The 20,729-nt window shown below is 39.1% G+C and overlaps 1 protein-coding gene across 2 annotated transcripts in view; it reads left to right on the top strand.

The window, feature by feature from the left end:
* Positions 1-20,729, top strand: part of VAT1L (vesicle amine transport 1 like) — a 56,792-nt gene that overhangs the window by 18,780 nt on the left and 17,283 nt on the right. For both annotated transcript variants that reach the window (XM_069026753.1, XM_069026752.1), the window contains exons 4-7: positions 2,664-2,806; positions 4,980-5,083; positions 5,939-5,994; positions 7,709-7,903. In XM_069026753.1, the coding sequence (XP_068882854.1) occupies positions 2,664-2,806; positions 4,980-5,083; positions 5,939-5,994; positions 7,709-7,903 (498 nt within the window). The remainder of the gene's footprint in view (positions 1-2,663; positions 2,807-4,979; positions 5,084-5,938; positions 5,995-7,708; positions 7,904-20,729) is intronic.

The following is a 20,729-nucleotide window of genomic DNA, read 5'->3' as shown; positions in this document are numbered from 1 at the left end:
AATTAAGATTTCAGAAAACTGTAGAAGGCTGTTTTGTGGAATTGCTTCAAAATACTTCATCCAATTATAAAAGTACTGGTCATATGAGTCAGGTTTAGGCTTCAAATATCTACAGAAAGCTGGAAAGTATTCCCAGCTGATCTGGGATTTTAGATAAGCTTATCTCTGGGGGGAGGGAGAGGTGTACTAACGAGTTTGAGTCAGGAGGAAAATAGGTTATTCACATCCTGATGGTTTTGTGCATTTCTCCTATTCATCTGACTGTCAGTTTGCTAAATGTTAATCGTCTTCTGCAGGATAAAAATCAGCATGCTTTCTTCTTGAATATTTGACCTTTTAAACATTCAGTGGTTTTGATTCAGGATATATTCACTACCCCTCATCTTCCCAAGTTAGATTGAAAATGCAGAAAACTAATTAGAGAATAGATCAATAATGTCAGAATTTCATTCAACTGCCATGCATTATAAAATACTGATTTATCTAAATCACTGTGGGTGTTGGGTTTCTGTGAGACACAGAAAGTGAGAAAAGAGGATTGCTTGTGAAAATTACTAAGAAAAGAACAGATGCAAAATCCCCAATTTTTTTTCTTGTAATTTTATATTATATTATTTGTGAAGGCTAAAATCTGGGAGTGGTTTAGAATGAGAAGGTAAGTAATAGAGAATTGAAATACAAGAAGAGTGAAACATTTTCTGCTCCCTGAAAACCTTACATCTTGTGAGATGTGGCCCCTCAGGAGTGGATTTTCCTGTGATTTTTGAGAGATTAGGGATTCCAGCCAAGGAAAATGGTGGATAGTTTTAAAAAGAAGAGGTATGGAGTTGGATTTACCATGCTAGGAGTAAGCACTGGTACCTGTGTCCTGCTGTGAGCTTCTCTGAGCTGTTGGACAAGCTGTTCAATTTGCTGTGGTGTGTTCCATCCCTCATCTCCAAAGTAGGAATGACAATGATCCCCTCTCTTGCTCTCTTTTCTGTGTCTGTTTGCCTGTCTAAAGGATCACCTAAGCTGTGCCTTGCTGTGCAGGCATTTGCTGACTAACCCAGTAGGAAACCAGTCTGAAATTCCTGGGTGCCTCCATACATAAATAATATCCTTGCCTGTCGCTGTTGGGGAAGTCACGACACACACAGACAGTGCCTCTTTCAAGGGCCAAAAAGCCATTTATTGAACAAAGCAGCCTCTTTTATACACCTTTTTCATGTTACCATTCGTGCTACAGATTCAGTGGCTGCTAAACTACTACCACAGACTCATTGGCTATTATTAACCACAACATACTACCATTGGCTACCTTTGGCATAAGCATTCAAGCATTCAGAAAAATAACATATGTTGCTGGTTTTCTCCTTCCATTGTTTAACTGTCATGCTTCTGATGATTCTACATTCTCCTGGGTAAAAACTAATTGTTTTTCTTCTCACGGTCTTTTCTCACAGTCCTTCTCTAGCCAAAGTAACAGGCCTGAGCCATAATTTTACAAAGGCAACAAGGCCTTCATTTTACTTAAATGCTACACTTGCCCTCTCTGGTGATGTTCTGCTTGGAGTTATGTTCAGCAGAATACATGAGGATGCCAAGATCCCCAGGGTATGCAGGGTTAGCTAATTATCCTGCTCTGAATAAAACTCAAGTGCTAATTACTGCATTATTAGTACAACTAATAATCAGAGTTTCTGGTTGGAGTGAACAGAAATGTGTTTATCCCTGGGTGATTTTACTAGTCATGCATACAGTTTACAAATGACAATCTTTGGGCTGTAGATGTAAGTAAGATCCTGCTGAATTCCATCTGACTTTCTTTTTTAGAATGACAGTGCCATTTTTTTAACTTCTGGGTATATCCATGTAACTGTGCTGGCTCCAGTAGAATAATGTGGGTGCAAGAAGAGGTAGGGTGTGGCTACCAAAAGTCTGTTTTCCTTTTGTGAGTGTGTTAAGAGTAAAACAAAACCTAGGGTGGTAGAAAGATGACCTGCTGGGATGTTTTTTGAAATCTAGGTGGCTCAGCTGTTAGGCAGTGCTTCCTTACTCTCCGCCTCATGAAATTAGAGGTTAAAATGCATTTATGGCCTTCTGGGACCCAAAACTGGAAATTCGAAGTGCAGACATCTAATTGCACAAATTCTTCAATGCCCCAGGTCCTGCCTAAAGGCTGACATAGCATGTGATGGACCCCACTGGATTCCTGCCCAGGAGGGAGAATGATTTTCCTGGACGTGCTCTAAGCTTTATCCCCTTTGCTGTTGAACAGTTTTGAGCCTGGGGCCCTGCCTAAGCAGACCTGTTAGTGTGACTGGGGGCTATTCCTGCATTTTGAATAATCAGTAATAACTATTGTTATCAATAAGAGGTAAAGCAGAGTTTCTTTATTATGCAGCATTTGTTATAGCAGCTTGCTGTCTCCTACTGAAGCCATCCCGTAGGAATGGAAGACTAGACCTTCTTTATTAGGACTGCTTTGTCTTCAGAATATCCTTGTGATTTAGGTGTCTTTTTTCCTGTGGTTGAACTGCATTTCAGTGGAAATAAACTCATTTGGGAAGTGCTTGCACATGTTTGGTCTTGGGTTTTGCTATGTCATGAGTGAATTGGCAGCTGCAAACTTTGTCAACCAATTTCCATGTCAGTGAACTAACATAATAATGTGTTTGCAGGGTCAAGCTGTTGCTCAGCTCTGTTCAACCATTCCCAATGTTACTGTTTTTGGAACAGCTTCATCTTTCAAACATGAAGCAATCAAAAACTCGGTAACTCACCTGTTTGACAGGAATGCAGACTATGTTCAAGAAGTAAAAAGGTAATCTCGTATTTTCCTGAGTAAGGTCTGTATAGTATCTGGCAAAACACTGTGAAAGGCACCAGGCTGATCATATTTATGGAAAGAGACTACATTTGTGAGTTTGGGAGCTGTAGCTTAGTCCAGTTATTCCATCTGTCCACTAGGGACAGGATAGCAAGCATCTCCCTATGTCTTGATGAACAGCATAAGATTTTTCAATCCATGTTCCTACTTGGACATCTGTTGTGAGCAAAGTAAATTAAGTGAAAGAAACTAAAGGTCTTAACAGAAGGATGTACTTTGCCTTCATTTGCATACATATTTGCTCACTGTAATGCACCAAGTAAGATATTTTCAGTGGATTTGTAAAGTATCCAGGTTTTGGAGTTCTCTGGTGTGCTTTTATCTGCCTGGGTTTTTATCCTCTGCCAGGGATTGATATCAGAACACATGATGTCTGCTTTAATTTCAGAGCCTTAGATTTTGTTTGTTTGCATTCAGATTAAAATCATCCTGTTGCCTTTTGAAGTCATCATGTGTGTTTCTGTTCATGTGCTTTCAAATACTTTGTTTTTCAGTTTGTCTAACTGTTGATACTGGTGTTGGTGCAGGTGGCAGAACTTCTGTCTGAGCTGATAGCAGTGCAGGCTGGTATTGCAGGAGAAATTAGGGTGGATACAAGAGATAGAACATGGATGTAGCAAGCTAGTTTGTGCTTCTTTCCTGGCCCAGAGGTGTTTAATATCAGCTCAATGAATAGTCCTGATTGCAAGACAGAAGTGGCACCCTATAGAATATGCCAGTGCTCTGATTTGTTACTCAGATCCTTCCATTCTCAGTTTGCATTGAAAAGATTTTTAATAAACCTTCAGCAGTAATTCTGAGAATGCTGTTTTGACAGATTGTCTTTTGGCAGCAGCAGCAAGGGGAATGCTGGAGTTGTTTGGTTTGATGGATATTAGCTGTGTACTGTGTTTTGCTTAAAATGTTCATTTCTTAAAAGTCTGTGAGCAGAAAAGGATGGAGCTATGATGAAGAAAGCAGAGTGGTAGGAACCTGCTTTATTGCAGGCGACTGGGGCATTCCAGGGAAAATTTTTCAGCAGGGAGGAAGCTCAAAAAACCAAACCAAACCAAAGCAACCACCCAAAACTCCAAGCAAATGAAACAAACCAAAAAAACCCGTAAGAGGTGTTAGGAATGTGGAAATGTACCTAGAGGATGAGGAATTGCTTCAACCAGGGAAGCCTCCAAAAGCTGTTTCACTGTAAGATTTTTATTCCTTGACATTGAGGACTCATCCAGTGGCCTGAGTAAAAACAATTTATTGTCCCACATGTGGCAGCAGTACCAAGGAGCGAAGTTGCCTGGTTTTGCTGCTCTTTGTAACCACTGGATGTCTGGATCTCACCTTGGTTTTGTGAGGAAACAGAAAGATGCATTTCAAGCCATAAATCTTTGCCTCTCCCCTAAATCAGGATATTTGGCGTATTTTTTTTCTTTGTCAGCATCATATTGATATTGCATTGACAGAGGGGTTGGAAAATTATAAATATGCAAACTGTTTATTGAAAGAGTATAAATACTTTCTGCTTTCTTTTATATGACCTGATTGTAACCCTTTTGCTGGATTTCTAGCTCTTGGTGAGTTCTCTTTATGCTTAATTTAACTCTTTGCTGATATCTAGTTGATAAAACATCTGAGGAAGAAGACTGTAAATAACTTTACAAATCATTTGGTCTGAAAAGAAACCAGGATGAGAAGATCTGTTTCCTTACAAAGTCAGAAAAATAATATTAGATTAGAAAAATATCCTTTTTCTCTATAATATTCTTTGGCAGAAAAAACAACCCCCAAGCATTCTCTGACATTTACATTCAGTCAAAAAAGAACTTTGTATCTGTTGCCTGTCTTTTGATAATATAATTTTACTAAAAGCCCTGAAAAAGGGAGAACAAGATGGTTTCCCCCTCTTTAAAGCCTAGGAGGTGTGGGTTGGCTCACGTGAAAAACTTGCTCTGTGCCACTGAATGAGTCTGAAATGTCTTTTGATGAGGGTAAAGTTTTCACAGAGTCAGAGTCTCAGCCTTAAAGTCCTTCCTACAGTACCTGGAAAATGTTGGTATTTTGTTAACAACCAGCCTGACCAGCCTTGTGTATCTTACTGCAGAGTTTTTTCCTTGCTTTTTAGAATCTCAACAGATGGAGTAGATATTGTTTTGGACTGTCTTTGTGGAGAAAATACTGGGAAAGGCCTCAGTCTTCTCAAACCACTTGGGACTTACATTTTATATGGTGAGTGGAAAAAAGCAGGTACATATTTCAAAACTGAAGCTTTGCAGAGCTTAAAATCATCCATGCCTCCACTTCCAGAACTGGTGATTGACATGTTATGCTTTCTGAGTTCAATAATTTGCAATCAAGGATTTTAATGAAGCTGAGCATGGAGTAATTTATTGAGATACAAACAGTAATACAAAGAAACTCTTTTAAAAAATATTTAGAAAAGGAAATGCAAAATTGAAACTGAACATACATTTCAGATTGTTAAACATCATTGGGTGATACAGGAGAAGCATGGGAGAAGGTTTGGATCTTTCATTGTGGGAATCATTGTGTGTCCAGGGAAGCTGCAGTAGAGTTTTTGTGAGAGGGAAGCTTGAAGGACAATTTCAGGAAGAATACTGTTGGGTTTATTTGACAAGACTCTGAGGAATCCAAGCCCAGGCTTCTGTTCACAAATTTCCACTCCTGATTGTGGACTGCTCCCCACAGGGAGCAGACACATCTCCCCTGCAGTTCTGCCAGGCTGCCCTGCTGTGTGGGGAAAGCTCCTGTTGGAAGGGACAGCTGAAGGGATTGCTGTATCTGTGGGAAGATGCCCAACAGAACTTAACCTGTCCCTGGCTTTGGGAGATTTGATAGATTGTCAGTGCCATCTCAGAATTCCTGTAAGCCTGGAGGGCTCGGTTGCCTTGGCCTCTTCGTTATTTATTCTTTGTTATTCACAGTATAAGTATTTCTACTAACCTCTTTTAAACCTGGGCATGTTTTTTTCTTAAATATTAATCATAGAGATGATTTTACATGTACTTAATGGTCTGCTTTAGCTTGTCATAAGCTGTGTATGAATGTGCTCATCTTTTACAGGTTCATCTAACATGGTTACTGGGGAGACAAAAAGCTTCTTCAGTTTTGCAAAATCAGTAAGTGTCCCTGTGATTCTGCTCTGTCCTCTAACTTTGGTCTTTTCTGTAGCATTTTCATCTTCGTCATTTTAATTTATTTCTCCTGAGTTGTTACTTCTGATATTGTGGTTTTGTGCCATGTTTTCTTATGTCAGGACAGCTAGACCGGAATTGGATCAGTGTACATTTCATATTTCAGGTGAAATTGTTGGCTTTGAGGCATAGATCTCTTACACAGACAAGTTTAGACTGCATTATTTATTTACTTCTGGCAGAATATCACATCCATGGACATGAATAACTGTACCCTCTAGGTTCCTTGTATCTGAAGACACTGTCAGGACAGTGCAGTGAATTAAAGGACATGTATCTCATAAGATGGGGCCTGTGTCCAGTCATTTCCAGCTTTTCAGAAGTTTGTTTCATACAGAAGAGCATTTTTCAGTTCTCCGTGTTCATTTCAAGTGACATCAAAGAGATGATGATGTGGCATTTGTTTCCTAATTGATGATGTCAACAAATTCAAAGTTCAAATATTAATTTTTTTTTTCTTCAGCTTACTACAACAACAGAAATCTGTGCAGAAATGCTAGAGATCAATAAAAGGACAAATATATCAAATAAACTTCCAGCAAGAAATAAGTTAAGCAGGAGTGAAAGCGACTCCTTCATACAGGAAAAAACATAGGGAAAAATCTTTTCTGAACATCTGTCATATGATCTTTCTGCCAAAAGCTCATTTACAGCTTCCAGCAGCAACTCCTTCCCAGGAGGAATTGGCTTCAAAAGTCTCTGTGTAGCTGAAAACAAGATAAGTCAGGGACTGTAGCAAGGAGCTGTTCTTTGCCTCCTACATTTTCTTAATGGTTGTAGTGGGAGGATCTCTGTTATTGTCACACATTTGTGAACTAAAACAAGATAGTCTTTGCTATGCAGCCTTTTTACTGTTAACGTAAGAATATCCAGATGCATGTAATTTGTAGGGTAGGTTGGCCCCATGAAATAAATTTCCACTGAAGTGTTTTTCAGATAGTATTGGTATTTATTGACGGAATAAGTATGAATAAATTGAATGAATTTTAAAAAAACATACAAAATTTTGTCTACAAGTATAGCTAGTTTTTTATGTAATTATGCTGCAAAATTAACTCATCAAAATTGTATGAAAATTACAATTAAAAATTTACCCACTCGAATTAAATTTGCAGGGAAGTGGCATCTCTCACTCTCGATGATGCTCTTGGGCTAAATGAAATAAAACCCTTTCATTAGATACTAAGAGGTCTGCTGGAGTGTCATAAACATAATAATGGGTGTAAAGTAACTGGCAGCTGATAGGCAGTGCCTGGTTCCTTTGGTTTTGAGAAGAGTCATAGCCAGGAGTTACCTGTGAACATCCGGGCAGCTGAGTGGCTGCCTGGAGAGAGCAGAAGAGAGGAGGAAATCCAAACTCCTTGCTGCCAGACCCTCATATAAACCCAGATCTGGTCACCATGCTTCTCCCACCCTGACCTCCTGCAACACGAGTTTGTGTTTTATTTCTGCTTGCCAGTCAGCTGCACACTTTCTTGCCTCATCCTTAAATCAAATCCTTGCTGCTTCTCTTTGCTGTTGCTTCAGAGCTGACAGATGAGTCATTTATCACATCTGCACAGACAGTTTTCTTGTGAACTTTCCTGTACATTTCTTGAAAAATGTGTTTCTAACCATGCTGTTGTTTATTGGTTTCCAGTGGTGGCAGGTTGAGAAAGTAAATCCTATCAAGCTGTATGAGGAGAACAAAGTCATTGCTGGATTTTCCCTGTTGAATCTACTTTTCAAACAGAATCGAGGTGGCCTGATCAAGGGTGTGATGGACAAACTCCTAAATCTATATAACAGTAAGAAGATCAAGCCTGTGGTTGATTCACTGTGGGCTTTGGAAGAGGTAGGAGCAAAATCTCTTTCCTCATTTTGAAATTTCTGAAAAATATGCACTTTTAGAGGTAAAATCGTATTTAAACGTATTTTCTAGTTATTAATGTATTCTGCTTTTTAGTTTGTGCACAAGTTGTCTCCAGAGCCCCTGCTATTTGGAGAATCCAGGACCCAGAGTTATCCACATATTTCTCTACTAAATATATTTCTTGAAAATGCTGATAATAAATGTGTTTTTTCAATCTTAAAAAATCGTTTCTGTTTCCTAAGTGCGTGAAACGTGACTAACAAGTGGAGAATGAAATGCAAACTCTGGAACTGAAAACAAAGATTTTTTCCTCAGAATGCATTAATACACAAGCTTTAGTTTCAGTGCCATAGTTGTGCTAACAAACCTTGGAAGCTTGCAGGTCTTCTGGAAGTTATTGAAAATGTGTCAAAGAAATCAGAACTCACTTTTAATGTAAGTTGCAATTGCGGACTATGGATTTTCTTTTGATTCTTATTTAAATTCCTCTAATTGTTCAGCTCTCCTTAAAGACATGTAAGGAAACTAACCTGCTCATAGCCTGGGCAGTTATAAACCCCTTGTTCAAAGCACTGTTCGACACATTTGTATTTAAGATGCTGATGAAGGAAGGGAAGTATTTTTGGAGGTCTGAACAGACATTACCATATGAAGAAACAACATGATTATATAGCACCACCAGATTAATATTTGTGGTTTATGTGTTTGTGAAGTGCACTGAGCCTGACACACCACTCAGAGTGTGGTCTGTAGTAGCTCTGCTGAGGGGGGTAGTGTCTGTACTGTTGTATTTTGCTGTTCAGAGGGTGCTGCAACAAAATCCTGTCTGTGTCTGACCATGAGGAAATTGTAACCATCAGGCTCAATCCTTGAGTAGTGCTGTAGTTTATTAAGATTGTGACTGGCCTGTGAGTTGGTTTTTGAGCCCAGCGTGTTCTGTACTGTCCCTACAAATGCCCCAGTGCATCCCAAGGTGCCAGTTCATGTGGAAGAGGTGGGAGGGGTCCAGCCCCTGTGGGCTACTCTGTAGTGACAACTTCCCCAGGAATCCCTTTCTGTTCCTGTGAAAGGTCTGCCTGAGGCCACATGGACACCGACAGCACCCGAGGGACACCTGGGGCTGTCCCAGCTGGGGACACCAAGTGGCTCTTCTCAGCATCGATCTGCTCCAGGAATGTCAGATGTTGTGGTAAAGAGCAGCTGCTCAGGCAAGACAAAATCCTCTGCTACTGTCTGAAAGGGAGAGCCCTTTGCAGAGCAGTATAAAATAAAACTGGGACTTATTGTTTTGAGGTGGGTTTTTTTAAGTTTAATTATTAAATAAGCTTTTGAAGTACTTTAAAAATTTAAGTGGCACAAGTCTCTAGACAGGCATTCTGCAGTTTCTTTGTTCATGTAAAATATGTACTTTTCATGTACTGGTGAGTAAGAGAAGGATAATTAAAACAGTGACAATAGCTTAAAAAAAAAACTTGATTGAGGACATGCCATAACATGAAAAATTACATGTGGCAGGCTGATCTTAATAGTCAACATGATGGGAATTTGTTGGGAGACTTCTGTTTAATAACATTTCATCTAACATTTGGCAGTAGCATGCACCATCCCTACCAGTAGATTGTGAAATGTGTAAATACATCTGTTGTAAAGCACAGTCTAGAAAACTCCAGCTCATTTGTCATACCTGCTGGCTTTCCATGAGCTGTCTGGTAATTGGCAGAGGAAGTGTCTGGCTGTACCTTCAGGGATATGGTAGTGCAAGAGTTGTTTATTTGATTGCAAAGTATTACTGAAATATTACTCATCCAGAGCATTATGATTTTAGGGATATACTTTTGTGGGCATAAAAATAACTTAGGGCTGACTCTCAAGTTAATATGATACACGGAGAATGTGTCATAGCTGAGGACTAAATGGAACCAGACTGAAGAAAGGTTGATGCATTTCTGTTCTGTTTGCTAGGTTTTTAATTCCAGAGCTTGAACATCTCCCCCCTTCAGAGGGGGACATTTGATTGCTGTTCACTTCCTGTTGAGTAAGCCTGATGTTGACCAAATGTCCACTTCCATTTGACCTCTCCCAGTAGTCTTTATTAGAGATTAAACCAATATAGGACCAGTTTTTACCAGGTTTCCTAAGGAAACTTCCTGACTCATAAGAGCCTTGAGAATAAATGTTTAACTAGAGAGTAGCAGAATGGTGGACTCCCTACATGGCATTTGAAAACGAATGGCTGAGTAGTTTTCTGTGGAGGAATTTTACCTTTTCCACAGCCTCATGGGGGAATCCATGTGTCCTCTCTCTAGCAGTTCTACCCTAGAGATGAGCTTGAATCCAGTCAGAGGCATTCAAAATGAAAATATTTTAAAGAACATTCTCAGTGGAGACTTCACCATGGGATACCTTTCCAAATGTTTTATGTTAAATACCTGAATGTCTCATCACACATAACAGGTTTGATCTCTCCATGAAGGGCATATCCCCAACACATCCCTTCAGCTCACTTTATTCACTCTGCATCTGCATTTGTTTTCATGTATTCCTTTGTGCAAATATCAATTCACAAACTAAGGCAGGCTCTCTAAAGCCAACATGGAAGACACCTGGTTTTCTTTCGAAGCTGTATTACAGTACAAATGCTGCTCTTTTCAATCCTGTCTCATCCATGTATCAGAGCAGAGGACAATGAGTTATATCCAGTGGTGCTCCCCTTTGCTGCTCAAGGCTGGTTGCTACAGGACTGTTCCCTTACATGAGGATCCCAAAACTGAGGGTTTTATGTTCTAGTGTTTGTGAGAACAGCCAGAGACAGGCTTTGTGTCCGTTTTCATAGGTCTCCATGAAGTGTAAAAAAAATACCTCATTGTTCTAAAAGCCTGGTATGGTTCCTTGAACAGCATTTATTTCTTAATACTTTCTTTGTGAGCACACAGTTTGAATTTAAAAGAATATACTGATGAGAGAAAATTGTAATTGCAGCGAGATTTTCCATTTTAAAGTGTTTCAAGTGGCAGTAATACAGAACTTAGAGAAAGTTATTAGATTCCCATTTGCCTATTATGCAGTCTGTGTTACATGATGTCTAGTTGACTGTCAAATTATATTAAAGATAGAACTGTTCAGAAATTATTAGATGGACTTGGTTTGATAGTGTTCCTGTTGTGAACCATGAAGGTTTGCCCAAGTGTCCATGAGATCATTCTAATTAGGATATAATCCCTTCAAGTGTCCTTCTTTCTCTGCTTTAGGGCTGCATCCAAAGGCCACCAAGTCTGTGGAAGGATTCCTAGTTTCACTGGCCTTTGTTTTAGGATAAGGATTGCCCTGCCCCTTCAGTACAGGCTGCTTAAGCAAATTTGCCAACTGACTGAAAAGAGGAACTTAGAAGTGACTTAGTTTTCTTCAATGCATCAGATTACTGCTGACACAAGGGAGCTCTGGATCCAGACTCTTGACTGCTACTGTGGAGCAAAACTATTTGTATTGCTGTGTTAACTGCTGGTGTTTGTTTGGGAAGGGTAATTTTAATCTCAAATTTACATCCATAAATCCTAGTAAAGCCAAGTCTTGTCTCAAGTAGGCAATTAGAACCACTTCATTGTGGAAAAGTAAGAAGGATTTAACTAAAAGAGAGTAACAAAATCCATAGATACTTTAAAATGGAAATCCAACTTGGGAATTCGTCATGAAATGAATGAAGTCATACAGTAAATTAGCTTCTGGTGAGATGTCTTCCTGCTTTCCATCTATTTGTTTATGCATTCAAGTGTTTAAAAGATGAGATGATTTGTGGATGGCGCATGCTGAAAATGCTGTTCTGTAGTAAAAAGCTGATTGTCTGGTAGGATTGCATTTCACTACAAATAGCAGAGTTTAAAACAGGATGTGTATTCAGTGAATATTCATTGAAATTTGTGGTTGTTTCTTTGTTAGTGGCTATTTAGCACTCATTCTGATTAATCTGTACTGTGCATTTATGCATTAGCATTCTCCCAAGGGTCTGTGAGTATTTTGCTTTACACAGTAGTCAATTCTAGACTACTAAACAGGATGAAAACTGACAGTTCTCAAAAAAATCTAGTGTGTTGAGTAAAAACATGCACTTTTCTATTAAAATTCTGTGTTTTTTTCATCTCTTTATAGCTGCAAAAGAAAAATGTATGTTCCAGGTAGAACAGTTTATTGACACAGAAGTTGTATGCACCTTCTTGGGTGATTTACAGCAGTCAAAGTTAGCACTGAGCATGTGTAAAACAAACCTCACAAATTCTTGCACAGGAACTGCCAGTTATGGTCAAAGTCATCAAAATCTCTGGGGCACCTTTCCATCACCCAAAACTTCCAGTTTCAAAAGGGACTCTCAGTAGTCAGGAAGGTTTCAGACTTGGGCATTTTGATCCATGTGAGTGATGAGTGAGATTATGGAAAAACATCCTGACTACAGGTCTGTGTCATGTACCAAAGGATTCATTGCATTCCTCTCTCTCAAATGATTTAAAGGAGTGCTGTGACAGGTAGCAATAATGGTATCAAAGGCTCCTACTGTCTTAGGGGTCAGTAGGAGTGATGAGATACTGAAACCTGTGCAAGAACTGGCTGGTACCTTAAAGGAGGCACTGGATTTCACCACATGTTAGTAGTTTGCACTGATGATGCAAAAATGCCTTTAGCAGCACCTCACTTAGTGACAGTCATGCAAAACTAGCCCAGACCCAGGAATACACCATGGCTCTCAGCTGTGATAAAAATCAGTGGAATTGAGGCACTAAATATTACAGATCTTGATATAACTATCAGAGAGCTCTAGTGACTGTGCCCTCTGGTCAGTACATAGAATATTTTTAACTGGAAAGAGCCCTGCACCTTCATTTAGTTTGTTATGAGCACTGCATTGAGTCACTGGGGTGGTTTTGGCTGAATAATTATGAGAGATCATAATGTAAGGTTTGTATTATTTTTCCTTTGTGTGCTAAAAACACTGATAGATAATGCAGAGGCCAGATGTATGTGAGAACAGCAACATATGAGAAAATGTGCCTTTTAAAGGAAATTACCGTATCAGTAGGTCTGGCTGTAAATACAGTTTTTTATCTAAGTGAGATTTCCTGCTCTTGAAGCCAAGCTTTTCTCTTTGGTAATTTGCTAAGGAAACCCAAGCTCTGTTTAAGAACCTGAAGCTAAAAGAATGCAGTGCAACTGATCACATTACAGTGACATTATAGAGTACCTGCTTTAAACTTCCTTTAAAAGGCACGTTTTTTCACATGTTGCTGTTCTCTCACATTTTGTTCTCTGCATTAGCTATCAGGGTTGTTAGCATGCAAAGGAAAAGAGTAGGAACACTACTTTAAGATCACAGCCTTATTGAGTTGCAATCCAGTGACAAGAACTGGATGAAGGAACATTTTCCATACAGAATTTATGGCATGTTTTGGGGAGGGCAAAGCAGTCACAATTTGTCTGGTTTTAGCACTGCTCACTGGCTTCGTAGGATCCAGGTACTGTAAACCTGTGTTTTTCCACTGAACTCATCCTCTCATATAAATTACCATTCAGTGAAGGCTTGTAAATATCAGCAATATCATTATTCAAGAGGCAGGGGGATGGGAAATCTCAAACCCATGATGGCAGAATAATAACAGTGGACCCCCTAAAGGAGAGATTTTAATTTCATCAAAAGCTGTTTATGCGTTTTATGTTTCTATTTATGTTTTTGTTTATTTATTTTATGTTTCTGTGATCTTAGCTTCAGGGCAAAAAGCCTTTCATGTATCACTATAGTGAGACCTACAGAAAATTGACCCATTAGTTACTTTTAACATAGAAAGGGTAATCTAATAATATCAGATTGGGCTGGTATCTTGTTAGGAATACTATATACCATCCCAGTTCTGCGGGGTTTTTTAATAGTTACAATGTCATAATAATGTGTGCAGGTTTTTGTCTTCCCTGCTTGATGAAAACATTCTCCAGCAGAACAAATTATGCCTTTTTTGAAGTCAAGGGCTTCTATAGTGTTTATTCTTCAGGGTATGCAGAATAACAGAGTACCATGATAAAAGTGGAAGTACATTTACAACCAAAGTAATAACCCACCCTGAAATACAGAAAATATTAATTTTTTCATAGGCATGAAACAATTTTCTTTGCAGTTATATGGTGTCGAAAGAGGGAACTGCAGCTCATTCTGTGAAACCTCCCACGAGCTTGTCAGTGTCTCTGTGCTGTGATGGCTCATCCAGCATACAGCATGCAAACCCTGCTTGTTTTGAGTATTTCTTTGACAGAACAACTTCTTTTGCAGTTGTTCATGAACAGCTTTCCTGATGGACAGGTGTTAACTCTGCAGATACACTGTCCTCTGATACTGCCTTGGAACCCTCTTTGTTCTTCCTGTGTGGGGATTCATGCTGACTGTATGAAATAAATACTTGTAGTTCAAAGTAAATTTAAATGCTTTATCTGTTCGTCACCATTGTTTCCTTGTATACAAACAGGTGTAACACAAGCTTAATACAAGCTTCATGCAGATATCAAAGCGTACAAAAATGCAAGGAGCTGTGTCTTGCTGATGCAACAGGTTTGAAAATAGAGATGTGGGGAAAGCAGACAGGAACAACGCTTGAATAATTCAGGGTAGCTTGATTCTGTGTTCACAATCAAATTATATGCAGTTAGAGGCCAAAATATCTTTCAAATTTGGGGAATCACGGAATGGTTTGGGTTGAAAGGGACCTTAAAGCTCATGTCATTCCACCCCTGCCATGGGAAGGGACACCTTCCACTATCCCAGGCTCCTCCAAGCCCCATCCAGCCTGGCCTTGGACACTTCCAGGGATCCAGGGGCAGCCACAGCTTCTCTGGGAACCTGTGTCAGGGCCTCTCCACCCTCACAGCCAGGAATTCCTTCCCAATATCCCATCTAACCCTGCCATCTGGCACTGGGAAGCCATTCCCCCTTGTCTTGGCACTCCATCCCTTGTCCAAAGTCCCTCTTCAGCTCTCTTAGAGCCCCAATAGACACTGGGAGGGGCTTTGATTTCTCCCCAGAGCCTTCTATTCTCCAGGCTAAGGGGAAAGCTATTCCACCTGAATCTTACCTCACTAACATTAAATATAATGAACACAAGTTCTAAAGGAATGAAAACTGGGCCATGAGCAAGGTGATCTTTAATTAAGGCTTGGCAAAGAATTTTCCCAAGATGCATATCTGAAATATTAATTAAAACTCAAAATAATTTTGGTGCTGTATGCTTAGATGAATTTGACATACCTTGAAAGTACTGGAAATTAATTAGGTATTGCAATTTTTTCCCCCCTACTCATTCTGTATACGTGTTTATGGGATCTTTGCTGCTCTTGGGTGAATTAATAAGTTCCTACAAAGTCCCTATAAAATTTCATTTGCCTTTTTTCCCCATTTGATGCTGTTTAACAGGACTTCATGTTACTTCATAATTCATTCCACCCTTCCTACCACTATCAGGAAGGGATGGCATAACCTAGTGGTCTTTTTAGATTCACACACTGTTGTTGGCAATGGGTATGATTTTATTAAAAGCCTGGGAAAGAAAAAAACCAAGACCTTGATACAGGCACGGTGGCTCCATAAGGCCTCAAATACATGACATTAACTGTGATTACCACAAAATCTGATTGGGTAAATGAGCTGTTTTAGAAAACTCAGACTTTGCTTGTTAAATACATAAACAGAAGTCAATTCTTTTCAATTGCTATATATTATTCATAAATTCACTGTATTCAATTCAAGATACATGAATGGAATTTAATTAGACAACTAATTTATTTCAGTTCTGTGCTTTCTAGTATTTTTTTTACAGTGTCTGAAATTCAGCTTGTTTTATCTAGCCTGCCAGTTGAATACCTGTGTTTAAACAGTTTTGCCACCTAGAGTCTTCAGAAGGTTCCTTTATGCACAGTGAGAATATTTGCACTATAATACTCATTTAGTAGATGAATAACAGAAGAGATGGTGGATGTCATTCCTTGCTTGGTGCCATGCAGCACCGTAATGGAAAGATCACAGATTAGCCTGCAAATCTCTTAATTGCCAGTTCTGGCCTCTCACAGCCATAGCCCTGGGCTGGTCTCAGCATCTCCACGAGCCTTTGTGACTGAGTGCCTTAATGGGGGCTCTGATCTCACCGAGGTGTGTGTTCTGCCAAAGGTCAGTGAGCTCTTTTCTTCCAGGGGAATGCTATTTTCATGTTTTGGAATGAAGTGGCAAACATGGAAATGTATTTTGGCAGTGTTTCTGATGAGCACTGATTCTGCGTTCAGATGCTGCTGTTGCAAAGGTTAGAATCTGACCAGCCTGAGACTAAACCTCCCCATTAACATAAATACAGCCTGCAGCTACAGCGCTTTCCTAATCTACTTAGTAAGCACTCTGCTAAGAATTAATTAGTTATGGAGATACACGGGCAGAAAATACTTGGTAGAAGGCATGAGACACTGGAGGTTGAAAGTGCAGTGGTGAGTCACGGTCGTATTTCTGGGACAGGCCAGGCTGTCACTTCTGTTTGCCCTTGTGTGCCACAGCCATAATAGCTTCTGGAATTGCAGGGAAGGGGAAACAGCAAGTAGATTTGGTTCCTGATGGATAGTGCAAGGGCAGGGGGAAATAGGCAGGAAAATAATATAGGAAGCATTGATGGATCCCTCTGAAGAAAAAGTGTGCACTCTTAAACTAGTCACATGCTTCCAGTTAATTAAATTAGCAACAGGAGACTGTATGGGGAGAGGTGCTTTGCCATTTATTAGAAAAATAAGGACAAAGATGTTATATTGAGCAAGCTGCTGATTCATTACTGTGAAGAAGCAGTATTTTACAGGAGTAGTCTGCTTTCTGAAATATATTAGCTGGCTGCTAAGTAATAAATGGGCACACATTCCTTATGGATTGAGCTGATTTGGTGATGCTGCTCCCCTGCAAGGAAATAAAGAGAGACCTCGTTAGGGAAAGCTTTACTCTACCCATCAGGGACACCAACATATGTGCATAGCTCCAGAAGACAGAGTATATTTCTTCTGTCTTTATCTTAAATATTTGGCTCTAACATGGTTGTTTTACACTTCATTATTGCTGTCTGTGGTCATGAAATGTAAGCACTTCTCAAAAGACAGGAAAACGGTGTCATGGGATCATTTCCTTACTCAAAAACAATTTCTACACTCTTTGTGAAGTATCAGAGAATAAAAGACACTTCTTTTAGATCCTTGATCCAAGCATGCTTCAAACCATTCCTTTTTATTTCTACCTGATAATGCAAGGAAATATCTGCCTATCTTCTCTCAGTCTTGCATGTGGATGAAATATGTGCAAATATATTATTGCATCCACCAGCAGAAATAGTTTTAAATTAATTCTAAGAGAAAGTTTACAGTGTCTCCTGTTCCACAGAGTTGGTAGTACCACTAATTGGCAAGGAATTCCTTAAGGGTTGGAACAATGAGTGTTTTCTGTCACTCAGAAATAATTACTGGATGCTGTGAGTAAGACTCACAAATAGCAGGTACTAGAGGGAAAATATTAGAAACAAAAGTTTTCAAAGCCACATTTAGATGCTATTTCATTCTTGTGCTGTGCTCTGTGAGTGTGTGTGGTTTCAGCCACAGAGCCTGTGAATGGAACCTTGGGTTTCCCTCTCAAAAAATTCCACTCACGCTTCTCTGTTAATTAGTTGGGTGATTTGGGAAGAAAGCTCTTGGTCGGTCAGTTTAGGCTGGCAGGGACTGCTAATGTGAGAAATTCAGCTTTTCTCTTGGGATAGCATGAAGCAGAAATCGGAGGTTTGTGTTAACAATTCCTCCTGATTGTTTACATTCTCTCAGAAACTTCTTTTAGTCTGCATTCAAATTAAAGAAAGACCTATTTTCACAGATGCTAAGGATTAAAAACAAAGAGAGAGATAAAAATAATGGAGTCTACTTGGTGATGTTGAGAGAGACGAGAGGTGTCATCCTTGTATGTCTGGCACAGTAGAGAATGCTAATAATTTGGATTCCTCCTGCCTTTGACACATTCCCATTTTCAGACTGTAAGGAGATCCCTGATGATTTTGGATGAGGTTTTAGCCTCTTAGTTTGCAGGAAAAAAAAAAAAATCAAAGTAATTATTTTGTTTGGTTTTCTGGCTGTAATCTATGAGTCTTTTACTTCATTAATCAGTGTATGCCCAGAAACCCACTTAAGAAGTCACTGAAAAGAATCAAAAGGGGAGTGGGAGATAAGAATAATTAAAGTATCTCTCTATATATATTTAAATTTGATGGGTCCATTTTGTGTAAATAATGCTACATTGGCAGCACGATCCCTATGGCCATTTCCGTGACTGACAGGGAGCAGAAAGGTTAATAGAGCAGAAGGAAAAGGGATGCTTTCATACACTGCTGCATTACTCTGGTGAGAAACATCAGTAGATGCTGTGCCTTGAGCAAATGAGGAAATTCTAGCTCACATTTTTCTGCTTTGGGGAATTTTGGGTGCTTGGCCTATAAAGAGGGAACATTGACATAAGCTTTTAGCTACAGTAGAAGGATATTTAGATGTTAATAGATACTGAACTCTGGTACAGTAAATTAAATGGGCCTTTTTGGTTTTAGCAATGCTTTTCTAAGGTGAACATTCTAGCTCTTCTCCTGGGATCTGCTTATGGACGTAGCTACTAACAATGGCCAAATAAAAAGTAAATTATTAATTCCATCAGCAAAGCCAGTTTTATCTCTCAGCAGCTGATCATTTTGATGACTAGTTTTGGCAGACTGGTAGAAATTTTGGAAATCTCTTGAGCAGTAGCACAAAATTATTCTCCAGGGTTGTTTTAATTTACTAGTGGTTTGATTAGGTTACTAAATTGCCTTTATTGCAAAGAAAACACAGGGTTTGTGTTCTATTTCACACAACTTTGCTAAGATCCAAGAAAAGGCACTTAACTGTAGATGATAATTTTGTGGTTTTATGTAGCTATACTTCTACATATTGACCAGATGATCCATTGCTGGTATTGGTGATACTTAGGAAAGACAGTTGAATATTCAATTTCATGAGTCAGCGTATCGCAATCCTGCCTTCCCCACCCTGAGATTTGTTACTGGACCATCCCAAGATGGACTCATTCATTGCTCTCTGGAGAGCAGGAGGGTGAATATCCCACCTGGTGAAATACAGGATCTTCCAGGCTGTGCTTAGAGCCCATTATTGGAGCTTACCAGGAGGCTCCTGCAGTTTCCTCAAAGGCTGTGGAAGTTGCTCATGGGCACTTACTCAGTAGTGGCAGCAACACACGTTATGTTCACCTCTCTTGATGCACCTGATTACCAGGTTGTTCTGATTTGGATTTCTCTTCCCCCTGTTTATCCAAAATTCCCTGAAATGTGATTTTTAAAATGTTAAAACATTCCAATTTTACAACATTTTACAATATGTAGTATGATTAAATTCTCCTTTTCTAAGTATAGTGGGGAACTTCAGTTGGAAGCAAGTTTACTTTTCTGGTTTACATAATTCTACTCAAAATGCCATGATTGTATCAAAATAACACTTCATTTTAGTGCATAACAATTGTTAATCAAGATAATTGTTCTCACATAATGAAAATGGCTCATATATTCTTTTCAATCATTTTAAGCACAGATGAGTTTTAAAAGCAGAATTACTCTCGGGCATAAAGATATCTCTTAGCATAATATAATCTAAATTTAATGTCATAATTGAGAGTTCTGTGTAGTATTGCAGTTTAGTAATAACATTATTGTTCATTACAGATAATGATTTAAATTAACACCAAGGCAGCACAAGCAGATACATGGTCAATACTAAAAGACTCCTAAATATATATTAACCTGTTGGGAATGATTGAACACAAAGGTATTTTGTAGGGAAAAACTCTGTATTATGAGCATTGACTTTGAGAAAACAATACTAAAAGGGAGTGATGTAATTTAAGAGTTCCAAATGAGCACTGATTTTCCAGAGTTTTGATTTTATAGAAAATGATAGCTTGAGAATTAAAGCTCAGGCTTTTGAAGGTGATGTTACAGTGCACACATCTGAAAATGTTAGGCCATACCTATAAGAAATAAAGCTTCACACATCACAGATGGCTCCAAATCTTTGTTTTAATTAATTCCGTTTAGTAGAATAAAGGTCGTATAAAATTGAATTCCTGACCACCACCAAATACTCAAAACCTTGAGAAGAACCTGAAGGCTTTTTCTGTTACATGCTGTGATTATGTCCTGGATAAAATATCTTAAAGATATTAAACTTTTCTGAGCAAGAAGGGCATAACCTTTGATTTCTTTAGCAGAAGTAAGACAATACTGTATCTTTCCCTTCGATCTAAAGGAAACACCCAGCATAATTCTCAGAGTTCCTGCAGTTAAACCTGCCTTAGCCTCCAGCTAGCAAAATGTGTGTTATTGAGGTTCTTGCCTATTTCCCTGCCTTGCTGTGGCTCAGGCACAAGCCTTTGGGGGTTGGGGTACATCTACATGTGCAAGTTTAATTGAATTAGATTAAAAACTGCCTGGGCTGCAGCAGGGACGTTCTGTCACACGGACACTTGTGCTCTGGCTCCCTGCTACCAATTATTGCAGTCTGAGCTGGGTCAATAGAATGGAATGCTGAGCTGAATGAGTGCTCACACACCAGCATTAAACTTGTTGTACACTAAATCAATTTTATAGCAATCACACTGGTACAATGCTAACGGGAAGTTAAGATCTTTAATATAGGCTTAGAATGAGACATTTTTTAACAGTGCCAGGAGAAATACTAAGTAATA

This window comes from Aphelocoma coerulescens, chromosome 11 (assembly GCF_041296385.1).
Source record: "Aphelocoma coerulescens isolate FSJ_1873_10779 chromosome 11, UR_Acoe_1.0, whole genome shotgun sequence".
NCBI classification, from domain to species: Eukaryota; Metazoa; Chordata; class Aves; order Passeriformes; family Corvidae; genus Aphelocoma; species Aphelocoma coerulescens.
The sequence above is the reverse complement of the archived record's forward strand: the minus strand, read 5'-3'. Positions and strand labels throughout refer to the sequence as shown.